This window comes from Globicephala melas, chromosome 1 (genome assembly GCF_963455315.2).
Source record: "Globicephala melas chromosome 1, mGloMel1.2, whole genome shotgun sequence".
Taxonomy (NCBI): Eukaryota; Metazoa; Chordata; class Mammalia; order Artiodactyla; family Delphinidae; genus Globicephala; species Globicephala melas.
The window spans coordinates 76,628,312-76,640,885 of record NC_083314.1 but is presented as its reverse complement, the minus strand read 5'-3'; the positions used below and the strand labels follow the sequence as shown (position 1 = coordinate 76,640,885).

At 42.1% G+C, this 12,574-nt stretch overlaps 1 protein-coding gene and 1 non-coding gene across 15 annotated transcripts in view; both read left to right on the top strand.

Annotated features, from left to right (window-relative positions):
- Nucleotides 1-12,574, top strand: part of UBAP2L (ubiquitin associated protein 2 like) — a 42,290-nt gene that overhangs the window by 19,352 nt on the left and 10,364 nt on the right. For all 14 annotated transcript variants that reach the window (XM_070044323.1, XM_070044320.1, XM_070044322.1 and 11 more), the window contains 10 exons: nucleotides 905-1,076; nucleotides 5,100-5,298; nucleotides 5,907-6,184; nucleotides 6,343-6,515; nucleotides 7,535-7,724; nucleotides 8,447-8,501; nucleotides 8,902-9,076; nucleotides 9,888-9,960; nucleotides 11,029-11,224; nucleotides 11,315-11,403. In XM_070044323.1, the coding sequence (XP_069900424.1) occupies nucleotides 905-1,076; nucleotides 5,100-5,298; nucleotides 5,907-6,184; nucleotides 6,343-6,515; nucleotides 7,535-7,724; nucleotides 8,447-8,501; nucleotides 8,902-9,076; nucleotides 9,888-9,960; nucleotides 11,029-11,224; nucleotides 11,315-11,403 (1,600 nt within the window). The remainder of the gene's footprint in view (nucleotides 1-904; nucleotides 1,077-5,099; nucleotides 5,299-5,906; nucleotides 6,185-6,342; nucleotides 6,516-7,534; nucleotides 7,725-8,446; nucleotides 8,502-8,901; nucleotides 9,077-9,887; nucleotides 9,961-11,028; nucleotides 11,225-11,314; nucleotides 11,404-12,574) is intronic.
- On the top strand, nucleotides 8,014-8,150 carry LOC115844843 (small nucleolar RNA SNORA58). The gene has a single exon (XR_004036233.1). It is a non-coding gene; the product is annotated as a small nucleolar RNA SNORA58 (small nucleolar RNA).

Sequence of the window (12,574 nt, the reverse complement as noted above, 5' to 3'; positions counted from 1 at the left end):
CTCAGGAAGAGCCAGATGGAAGAGATGCATAGGGCATGGTATGGGGGTTGGTGGAGCACAGAGCTTCTAAGCCCTCTCTGGGTGTACTGCCCTCCTGGCACATCGATGTGTTCACCATCCCAGAAGCTCACTGAACCTCATTGTTCAAGAGTTTTTAATGAGAGTTTCATTACATAGGCATGATTGATAAAGTCATTGGTGATTGAATTCAGTCTCTAGCTCCTCTTCCTTCTCTAGAAGTGGGTGGAGTGTGGTGGGGCTGAAAGTTCCAACTCTAATCACTTTCTTGGTGTTTCTGGTGACCTGCCGCCTTCTTGAAACTCTGTGAGGGGTCCCACCCTGAGTTACTTTATTAGCATAAACTGTAGTTGAAAGAGACCAATTACGAAAAACAAAAGACACTCCTACTACTCAGGAAATTTGAAAAGCCCCTAGTATATATTTTCATTATATCACAAGTAACTTGAAATATTTTAAAAATTTGGGGAAAAATTCCCCAAACCCTTCTTGTTCCAAAGCTGCTTGAGGATGCCAGCATTCTAGTATGTGGTTTTATATATTAGATATTGGTAATGACAGGTATTCAGTATTAAAATCATGGGTAAAAATTTGTAAATTTTGGCCCAATTATTGAGCTGCTGTATTAAAAGTAACATTTGATATTTCACTAAGTTAATTTCACTAAAATTAAAATATATAACATTATTAAGGTTGGCAGCCTCATTGGAGCATAGGTAGATACTGTTGTGGCTCTTACAGATCTGTTATTTTGATGAATTAAGCATTTCACGGCTTTGTGTTTCTGGGGAGTGACTTCATTTTGATCTAACCATAATCTGAGTCGGGTGTTGGGGAATGCTGGAATGTTCAGTCATTATTCATCAAGCTCCCATCCCTCCACCAGAATTGACCTTGCTGTTCTGTTGGGGAAGACACCATCTTCAATGGAGAATGATTCATCTAATCTGGATCCATCACAGGCTCCTTCTCTTGCCCAGCCTCTGGTGTTCAGTAACTCGAAGCAGAGTGCCATATCACAGCCTGCTTCAGGGAACACGTTTTCTCATCACAGTATGGTAAGTAGGAAACATGGTGTATCCTAACCAAACTTTTCTGCAACCCCAGCACATACATACAGTAATTCCTTTCAGTGATACCCAGAGGTTTGGGGCAAGGTAAAGCGTCTTCTTTTGTCTTCCTAGGCTGACTTGGGTGTAGAGATGTCGAGTTGGGTAGTAGGGGATATAGCTCTAGGAGAGGACTTAGCTTTGGACAGACTGAGTCATCTTATAAAAATGAGTTAGGAGACTTCCCTTGTGGTCCAGTGGATTAGACTCCACGCTCCCAATATACGGGGCCCGAGTTCGATCCCTGGTCGGAGAACTAGATCCCACATGCATGCCACAACTAAGAAGCCCACATGCCACAACTAAGACCCAGCGTAGCCAAAATCAATCAATCAATTAATTAATTAATTAAATGTATTTTTTTTTAACGTGTAGGCTTTAAAAAAAGAATGAGTTAACGTCATTTACTGAATACTTATTGTACAAACATTGTTCACTGTTATTCTTGAGTGAAAATCAATGACAACCAATTTTAATGCTAATTAGTATTAGTAATACTAATTAAACTTGGTTGGAAGGTTGTAGCAGTTCCCTGTCGTTTGTTTTTTGTTTTTTGGCTGCACTGTGTGGCATGTGGGATCTTAGTTCCCCAACCAAAGATTGAACCCATGCCCCCTGCATTGGGAGCACGGAGTCTTAACCCCTGGACCACCAGGGAAGTCCAGCCGTTCCCTTTTTCTTGATAGAGCAGAATTGTCATATGTATTCATTTAAACCAGACATTTCTGAGCTAGGCTTCTCAAAACTTGGGGTCTTCCTGAATCTGCCCGCTTATTAGCTATTTCTCCCTTTCTCTGTAAGTAGGGATAAGAGTGCTTGCTGTGCCTATCTTACAGGGCTTCAGGAAGATAAATAAGATAATGGGTAAAGTCTCCACAAATGTGGAAGTAGTGGTATTGGTTATTAACCTAGAGCACTTATGGCAAATGACTTGTTGATTCAGAATATTTTTTAAAATTCAAGGTCATCAATTATAGCAAAGGCTAAATAACTAAACAAAGATGGTCAGTAAATCCTAAAGGTACTGCTTTTTCTCTCTTCTTTCCTGTTTATTTTACTTTCCTGTTTATTTTTTGCTGGAGGGTTACTATAGTTGTAAGAGGTAAGAAACTACGTGTATGCATATACTTTTATTTTTCTAGTAGTAAGGTTAGAGTAATTCAGCTGTAAAACTGCTAAGTCAGCCTCTAATCCAGAGCTGTTAGGTTTTTAAAAAAATAATTTATTTATTTTTGGCTGTGTTGGGTCTTCATCGCTGCGCACAAGCTTTCTCTCGTTGCGGCGAGCAGGCGATACTCTTTGTTGTGGTGCTCATGCTTCTCATTGCAGTGGTTTCTCTTGTTGTGGAGCACGGGCTCTAGGCGCGCGGGCTTCAGGAGTTGTGGCACAAGGGCTCAGTAGTCGTGGCTCACGGGCTTAGTTGCTCCACGGCACATGGGATCTTCCTGGACCAGGGATCGAACCGGTGTCTCCTGCATTGGTATGCGGATTCTTGACCACTGTGCCACCAGGGAAGTCCCACTCTGTTAGTTTTTAACTGTTGTCTTAAAATAGTTTTTTGTGTTAATAATTTGGTGGTTGATATTCTGCCATGTATGAGTGGTCACAGGAGAGAAAAGGTGGCAGAGAAGGGAGAGGAGTGTTGGGACTAAAAAGGAAAAGAAGGAAGAAACAAAATGGGACAAAGGTCGTAGGAAGATGTAATGAAGATCAGAAAATAACTACCAACACCTAAGATATATGACTGGAAAATGGGTTAAGTGCTCTGTGTCACTTTTAATTGCCTTTAATGTCTGGAGTTGAAGATTTACACCTAAATCCAAATTCTCATATCAAAAATAAGTTTTCAGTATACTTCCACTTTAACATTCTGTTTAATGTGTGTCATGTGATATGTGAAACTAAACATGAGTGCTGTTTTTTCTCATTACCTGCGTTAATCAGTATGCTATTTATATGTAGTTCTTTTCCATTGAGGACAGAGGTTAGAGGATTAATTTCCCTTAAAATTTAATAGATGTAAGTAATATAGGAGCTCTTCCCCATTATAATATATGAATGTTAGGTAATTTTCTATACCTTCAGTGTTTCACGCTTGCAGAATATTTGGTAATCATGCTGTGCGGGATCATCTCTCTGCCGCAATCCTGTACTTTCAACTAGATTTCCAGTGTTTTTGTACTTGTTTGTATAGTCTTGGGATACAGACTGAAGTGGAAAAAAAAGTCTTACGTTGGGTTGGACAGATGGGTTTTGTATAAGCACCGCTTAATTGAAGATCATGATGTGCTTAAGTAAGAACCTAAGAGAGACTAGACTAAATCTCCTTGGAGGTTCTTTAGAATAGTCAAGGCCACATGGTTAATCTTCTGGTCTAGGCTGGTAGTTTTACTTGGTAGTAGGGAATAGAGAAAATCCCCCAAAAGCATTAAGAGTAAATTTTGTTTTGTCATCACGATTACCCTGTAGAACTTGGATATACACAGAAAACAATAAAATCAGATTGACTCATTACTTGATCATTTAATGCAGAAGTTGAGATAGCTCCTTGACTTTGCTTCTTTGTCTCTATGCTAGTTATTAGAAACATTGAGATGAAGCTCAGTTAGTTGTTTTTGTTCCTTTTGAGCTGTTCAGTGGAAGGGGCAAAGACTTTAATGGCTGAAGTGAATTTTTTTTTTTTTTGCGGTACACGGGCCTCTCACTGTTGTGGCCTTTCCTGTTGCGGAGCAAAGGCTCCAGACGCTCAGGCTCAGTGGCCATGGCTCACGGGCCCAGCCGCTCTGTGGCATGTGGCATCTTCCTGGACCGGGGCACGAACCCGTGTCCCCTGCATTGGCAGGCAGACTCTCAACCACTGTGCCACCAGGGAAGCCCCTGAAGTGAAATTTTATATCACCTTCATGTTAGCTTAATAATCAAGTATTAGTTGATTTAAAAATTCAAAGGGGAGAAAACCCCTCCAGTCATTAAAGGAGTCCCTGAGAAGGAAGGAGGGGAAAGTGATGGTAATGGTATAAATTTTAATGGCTCTTATTTTTTTTTTTTTTTTTGTGGTACGCGGGCCTCTCACTGTTGTGGCCTCTCCCGTTGCAGAGCACAGGCTCCGGACGTGCAGGCTCAGCGGCCATGGCTCACGGGCCCAGCCGCTCTGCGGCATGTGGGATCTTCCCGGACCGGGGCACAAACCCGTGTCCCCTGCATCGGCAGGCGGACTCTCAACCACTGCGCCACCAGGGAAGCCCTGGCTCTTATTTTTTTGACTGCTTGTTATGTGCCATGCACATATTAAATGCTTTAATCTTGTTTAATCTTCGTACACCTTTATGAGGTACTACTTTTATTCCTATTTTCAGATGAGGAAAATGAGGTACAGACCAATTACAAGTAATTTTTCCACAATTATTTAACCAGGATTTGAATGTAGACAGTCTGAGTCCAGAGCTTATGCTGTAATGGACTATTCTATTTTGTGACATTTTTTAAAAAAAATTTATTTAGTTTTTAGTTTTGGCTGTGTTGGGTCTTCATTGCTGTGCATAGGCTTTCTCCAGGTTCGGCGAGTGGGGGCTACTCTTTGTAGTGGTGCACGGGCTTCTCACTGTGGTGGCTTCTCTTGTTGCAGAGCACGGGCTCTAGGCGCGTGGGCTTCAGTAGTTGTGGCACGCGGGCTCGGTAGTTGTGGCTCACAGGGTCTAGAGCTCAGGCTCAGTAGTTGTGCGCACAGGCTTAGTTGCTCCGTGGCATGTGGGATCTTCCTCGACCACAGCTTGAATCTGTGTCCCCTGCATTGGCAGGCGGATTCTTAACCACTGCACCACCAGGGAAGCCCCTGGACATTCTTTACTTGTCTTATCTGTACTGGCTCTTAACAGGGATAAGTGTTTTGTTTTTGTTTGTTTGTTTGTTTTTTGAGTAGTTGAACAAAGTTGCTTGGATGTGGATTCCTCTAATCTCTGTGTTGATCTACAGGTGAGCATGTTAGGGAAAGGATTTGGTGATGTCGGTGAAGCTAAAGGCAGCAGCACCACAGGCTCCCAGTTCTTGGAGCAATTCAAGACTGCTCAGGCCCTGGCTCAGTTGGCAGCTCAGCATTCTCAATCTGGAACCACCACCACCTCCTCTTGGGACATGGGCTCCACCACACAATCCCCATCGCTGGTGCAGTATGGTGAGAAATATGGAAAGTGATTTGAATTCTTTAAGCATTGGAGCATTACTGCCAGGAGGCTAGCAGGAGTAGGGGTAGAGAATGTGTTCTGAAGTGAGGAGAAGGGCAGCCAACTGGCTCTTTTCCCACAGTGATTTCCCCTGGTGAGATAGGCTCAGTTCAGAAAGCTGGGGAGTAATAATTAAATACATAAGTTGCAGCTGTATATCTCTATATCTCTTTCATCAAATTTAGCCCTGTACACATTTGCAGTCTTCTGTTGACCTGAGGATGTTTTGGGTTTTCCCTAGGTTTATCTGTAGTATTTGAAAACATCATACTGCCTTTGGGCTTTTCCATTTTAGGACCTTACACTTTAAACATGGACAATTCCTGAATTCCTTTCTTACATAGGCAGGATAATAGTTTTGATTTCATTAGGTTCTGCTTAACAAATAAAATCCAATGATTGCCACCTATAGAAATGAGATGAAATCTTAAAAGAGGACCTGTTTATATGAGTTTCTGATTCGTGGGGGCCTAGTTCATGGCTCTAGAGCAGGATAATAGCATTTTCTTGAGGTTCACGAACACCTCTGGCCTCATGCTTATTGGATTTCCTCATGCAGATTTGAAGAACCCAAATGATTCAACAGTGCACAGCCCCTTTACAAAGCGCCAGGCTTTCACCCCATCTTCAACCATGATGGAGGTGTTCCTTCAGGAGAAGCCACCTGCAGTGGCTACCTCCACTGCTGCACCTCCACCCCCGTCTTCTCCTCTGCCAAGCAAATCCACCTCGGCTCCACAAATGTCTCCTGGGTCTTCAGACAACCAATCGTCCAGCCCTCAGCCGGCTCAGCAAAAACTGAAACAGCAGAAGAAAAAAGCCTCCTTGACTTCAAAGGTATATTTGAACTTTTAGATAGATATTATTTTTAGGGCAAAGGGGTGTGGGATTTGAGAATTGAGATTGTAAGGGTGTAATTTGGAGGTTTAAAGCAGAAGTTTTTTATTAGTCTTACAGTAAGCTTATAGTAAACCATTACTTTATCTTCTTTACAGATTCCTGCTCTGGCTGTGGAGATGCCTGGCTCGGCAGATATCTCAGGGCTAAATCTGCAGTTTGGGGCGTTGCAGTTTGGGTCAGAGCCTGTCCTTTCTGATTATGAGTCCACCCCCACCACGAGCGCCTCTTCAAGCCAGGCTCCAAGTAGCCTCTATACCAGCACGGCCAGGTAGAGGAAACAGCCGTCATAAGACTTCTTTTATCAGACATTTACCAGTTTTTCTAAATCTCCTGCTGATTCCTAGAACTCTGGACAGGCCAAGCCTCTGATTGAGTGAGAGAAAAGTAGCCAATTTTAGCATTTTGTTGAGCATTTTAAAATATTGTTACTAGGTTTTTCCTAACTCTAAACAGAAATGTATCCCTTGGGCACTTCTAGAATGTCCAGGCACAGTTCCTAGAGACATGTACCCCACCTTTAACAGTACCTTGGCCTCTACCACAGCTAAAAATGTGTTTGACACTTTTAGCCCCTTGGTGTGGACTTAAGCCTACGAAGGGTGTAGCTTTGAACTCCTAGGAAGGAGGTAACATTAATACATTACACAAGTAAAAGAAACCTTTCCAGTAGAACCTTCCCTGCCTCTTCTGATAGCTATCAGGGAAGGCCATCTTAAGCAGTAGAAAACCCTGGAGGAATTTTTTTCAATCCTTAGAATTTAAAAATAGAGATGTCTTGCCCCAGCCTAGCTCTGTTGAATCATAATTGCTGTTAATGCATATGAATATTTTAAAAGTTCCTTTCAAGAGAATTTTACTTCATAGGGTTTTTGAGAGGGCCAGGAGCTCAGAATTCCTTAAAATGAACATGAGCAAAAGGTGATTTTTCCCATATTTAGGGTTCACGTTATGATGGTATCAAAGGGACCAAGAGTAGTATATCCTTTCTACTGACTTTTAGCCTCTTTTTCTAATAACAGCAGCATGTAAGGGAACAAGAAATTTTTCTCTTCCTTTAAGAGTTGAAAATGTTTTTAAACTGGATTCTTAGCTTAGATCCCTGGCTCTATAGGATGTGGAAATTCCTACTGTTCTCAGGAGAAAATTGCGGCAGTTTCTTTTATTTGTTGCTGGAATTTTTCTTTTTGATCGTAATCAACTTACACAAGTAGTGGATCTCCACTGTTTTAGTATCAGTGGATCTGCTCTATTCGTCTCTCTCAGATTTTCCTTCTCCATTCCCCACAGTGAATCTTCATCCACAATTTCATCTAACCAGAGTCAGGAGTCCGGTTATCAGAGTGGCCCAATTCAGTCGACAACCTATACCTCCCAAAATAATGCTCAGGGCCCTCTATATGAACAGAGATCCACACAGACTCGGCGGTACCCCAGCTCCATCTCTTCATCACCCCAAAAGGACTTGACTCAGGCAAAGGTATTGGCTTCATGAGCCCCTGGGCATTGGTTAGGAGAATAGTGGGCAAAATCTCTGAAATATTAGTGTTTTACTTCTTGACAGATGGTGCTAAGACACCTCTGAAGTGCTGATTGAGAAGCTGAACCACATTTTTGTGGTTGGTGAAATAAAAGTTCTCTTCACTAACCTTGGAGACTCAGAGCCAGAAGATCATTCTCTTTGCACTAAAGATTCATTCTCTTTAGTAGAATCAGTCTCAATTACCTGTTTTCTCTTCTTGGAAGATCTGATTGCCAGCCTTCTGTGGGTGCATATCAGTAGACCTCACCTTGCTATGTCTTGGCTTGGTGAGGGGGACAGCATATGCTAGAGGCAATGTGGAGTGACTGTCAGATGCAGCCAGCAGAATAGGTGGTTTGGCTGAACTGTCATACTCCCACATCCTCCCCCAGGGATCACTGGATTTGGACCTTTCCTATGTCTGTTTGGGGTTTGGGATCTCTTCAGCAGTTTGGGCATTGCCTTCTGTTGCCCTGGGTCACACAGGGTTGGTATATCTTACTATTGTTGTTTTTAAATTTTTGTTGTTTTTACTTTGTTTGGGTAGTATACATTATGTTAATCCTTTCATTGTAGAATTTCTCTGAAAGAACTTGGTTGACAGAAGTTAAGCTGAGTCAATGTGCTAACTTGACCTATTCACTTGAGTTTGTTTCTTATTCCTCTTTTTTTTTTACCAGAATGGCTTCAGTTCTGTGCAGGCCACGCAGTTACAGACCACGCAATCTGTTGAAGGTGAGTGTTCTCCAGGCTTTTTCCTCTCAGTTGTAATGTTTTTACTCCCCTTTAAATATTTTTGCATTTCGTAGATTGTTGTGAAAAGAGCCCTGCCTCAATGATCAAAACTTCTGGTATAGTCTCAGCTTGGTTTTTTCTACCTTGCTGTTTAATCTCAAACTATCGTAAGTTTCAGGTTCTCTGTCTTGTAACAGTGATAATCCTCTGGGTTCTCTTTATTGGACAAATGAGATCAGTGCTGTGAAATGCTTGGAATTAAAAAAAAAGGAAAAGATTGTACCTAAATGTTAGTGGTCCATTACTAAATAACTCACACTCTTGTCTTTGGGACAGCCTAGGGCTGCGTCACCTCTTAATAACTTCCTCTGATGAGGTGAATTCCTTTCTTTATTTCCAGGTGCTACAGGCTCTGCAGTGAAATCTGACTCACCTTCCACTTCTAGCATCCCCCCTCTCAGTGAAACGGTATCTGCAGCTTCCTTACTGACAACAACCAATCAGCACTCATCTTCCTTGGGTGGCTTGAGCCACAATGAGGAGATTCCAAATAGTACCACCACACAACACAGCAGGTGATTTGGGGTGAGGATGGAGGTTTGGGTTGGTGAGTAGTAATAACAGAGCTCTCTGGTTCTATCTTGTCCTCTCTGCCTAGCAGAGACCACATTAGCTAAGTGGGTAACCTAAAAGCTATGGGAAGTAAAGACAGAGGAGGCTTTTTCCCTTTTTCAACACCCATTCTTGCTTTAACTGCTCACTACTCTTGGCTGGCCATTGTGTTTACCATATGATCTCAGGATCTCCTTGGTCCCATATTATGCCTTCTTTGCCTATGTTCTTTTTTTTTCAATTGATGTATAGTTGATTTACAATGTTGTGTTAATTTCTGCTGTACAGCAAAGTGATTCAGTTATACATATTTTCTTTTTTATATTTTTTTCCATTATGGTTTATCTCACAGGATATTGAATATATTTCTATGTGCTATACGGTAGGACCTTGTTCATCCATTCTATATATACTAGTTTGCATCTGCTAACCCAAAACTCCCACTCTATCCCTCCCCACCCCGCCTGCCGGCAACCACAAGTCAGTTCTCTGTGTCTGGCCTGTGTTCTTTTTTTTTTTGCGGTACGTGGGCCTCTCACTGCTGTGGCCTCTCCTGTTGCGGAGCACAGGCTCAGTGGCCATGGTTCACGGACCCAGCTGCTCCGCAGCATGTGGGATCCTCCCGGACCGGGGCACGAACCCGCGTCCCCTGCATTGGCAGGCGGACTCTAAACCACTGCGCCACCAGGGAAGCCCTGGCCTGTGTTCTTGACTGAAGCTCCAGGTCAGGTAACCATAGCCCTATGGCTAATGGCAACCTCTTTTACCTTACAGCACGTTATCTACTCAGCAGAATACCCTTTCGTCATCAACATCTTCTGGGCGCACTTCGACATCCACTCTTTTGGTGAGTGTGATGCTGTAAAAGAGGAAGTATGGTCTTGTTTACACTTAAACAACTATCCAACTGTAAGAGTCTCCCAAGAAGGGAGTCTTGAAAATTTCTTCGTGAGGTGGCAAAGTGATAATTCATCTGAAGTTGCAGGAAAGGAGTAAAAAGGATGTTTGAAGCCGAGAGAGGCAGAAGAATCCAGAAATATTGCAGAACTGTGGGCCAATTCTCAAAGCCCTGGAAGTGACTTTTTTGAATATATGACTTTTTTTTTTTTTTAACACTTAATTGGGTGGGACTTTGTATGCTATGATAAATTCTGTAAGAACATCCCTTTCTAACTGGTACAGCCATTTTCATTCATTGGTCTGGGGTATGGCAAACATGAGTCCTGAAAATAATCAGTTTGAGTCTGGGCATCCTATGAAAGTAGAGGCCAGATGAGAGCTTTTGGCCAAAGAATTAATTTCACTGTTGTGATTTTATAACAATTTGTGGAATTAAGCTGAGATGGTAAGGAAGAAAACTAACTTCAGGAGGAACTGTTTTGGGCAAAGGTGTATGGTTTGTCAAAAGCCTGGGGCAAGGTAATGAGGGTTAAGGCTTTCTCAGGAATCTCTCTTTCCTCAAGTGTACTATTTCAGGTTTAAATTCATTAGAACTTGTACTTCTTTCTAGCTTGTGAACTTGTCTGTTGTGCTGGCCTAGTGAAGAAGAATGTGGGAGAGAAGACTGTGATATATTTTTCAGACCTAAACTATCTTTTGTCTCCTCATTGGCTAGTCAGTGTTCGTTTCTAGGGAGTTTGTCCCCACTCGCTCTGTTGCCTTTCTGAACAGGGTGATAATGTGCAGTGGGTCTGTTGTTACCATCCTTACCAGATGAATGTTGGGGAATGTGTAGCCAGACAGTATTTAGTAACTTCTTCTAATTACTTTGGCAGAGAGCACCCTAATACCCTGCCTCAGCCTTTTTAATTGAGAAGTTGGTGTGATATAATCAACAGAAGGGATTGTCTTTCCTGACCTGTTATACTAATCACTGTTTCCTCCTCCTCTCTTCCACTGCACCGCCTTTTTGAAGCACACAAGCGTGGAGAGTGAGGCGAATCTTCATTCTTCCTCCAGCACTTTCTCCACCACATCCAGCACAGTCTCTGCACCTCCCCCAGTGGTCAGTGTCTCTTCCAGTCTCAATAGTGGCAGTAGCTTGGGCCTCAGCCTAGGCAGCAACTCTACCGTCACAGCCTCCACTCGAAGCTCAGTTGCTACAACTTCAGGTAGCCCTGCATAGAAGATGAATTGCATTCCTTTGGTATGAATGAGCAAAGTAATAGTGTGACAAGATAAAAATATAATTTCTCTTTCAGGAAAAGCTCCTCCCAACCTCCCTCCTGGGGTCCCGCCGTTGTTGCCTAATCCATATATTATGGCTCCAGGGCTGTTACATGCCTACCCGGTAAGTGAGACTGAAGGATCTTCTCCAAAAGAGGAAGGTGGTATGGCTATTCTTTATGGCTATGGCTTCAGATGGAAGAATATAATTAAATAATAAATGAGTGGTTGTCACAGGTAAGCAAACAAGTTTTTAATCTTTGTAGTTTTGGGAAAAAATAATTTTTTAGAGAGGAAGGACTAAACCTAGACCAGGTCCTCTACTGTGTATTTTCTCGGGTGAAACACAATTTCTGGGCCTCAGAAGCCAAAGGCCAGAGTGTCTAACTGGAATCCCTTTCTATTTCTTAGGGAATTATTTTCTCTAGTTGGATAGATTCCTAATTTCTGGGGGTCTATGCTGGCTCTGACATAGTCAGAGTAGAGTTCCCTGACTTAGTCTGGGGCTATCTGAGAATAGGTGACTGACAGTAGTAGCCTTTTGCTCTGCTGTGTCTTGTATCAGCTTCGTGTATTCAGTGCCTATTAAGATGAAGGATATTTAATAAAAAAAATTTTTTTAAACGTCTGTTTTTCAAACTTACGTTTACCAGGGGATTAGAGCGGGGGTGGGGGGGAGGGATAAATTGGAAGATTGGGATTGACATATACACACTACTGTATATAAAACAGATAACTAATAAGGACCTACCATGTAGCACAGGGAACTCTACTCAATACTCTGTAATGGCCTATATGGGAAAAGAATCTAAAAAGAGTGGATATATATGTATAACTGATCCACTTTGCTGTACACCTGAAACTAACACAACATCGTAAATCAACTATACTCCAATAAAAATTTTAAAAATCCAAAAACTTGTTTTTGCCTTCGGAGAGTCTAGAAGAATATCATACATATGAAACATCCATTAGCACTTTTTTAATAGCTAACACACTACCTTAGTACCCAAACATTAAAGAGTAGAGTAAAATGCGAATCCTTTCTGAAGGAGATAAATTTTAAGCCATATTTTGAAAGGCAAAGGAGGCAAAGACAGGTAGAATAAAGCAGGCTATATATGTATGACTTGTGCGTACCCTACTGCTACCCAGAGGCCAGCCTAGTTGAATCACTGTGTAGCTCAAGGAAAGCTTCAAGACATTTCATGAATCATGTAATCTCTTTGTATTTCACTTCTTTCTTAAAGAAAATGAAGGAAATAATTCATGTCCTCTTCTTCTGAAGAATGAGG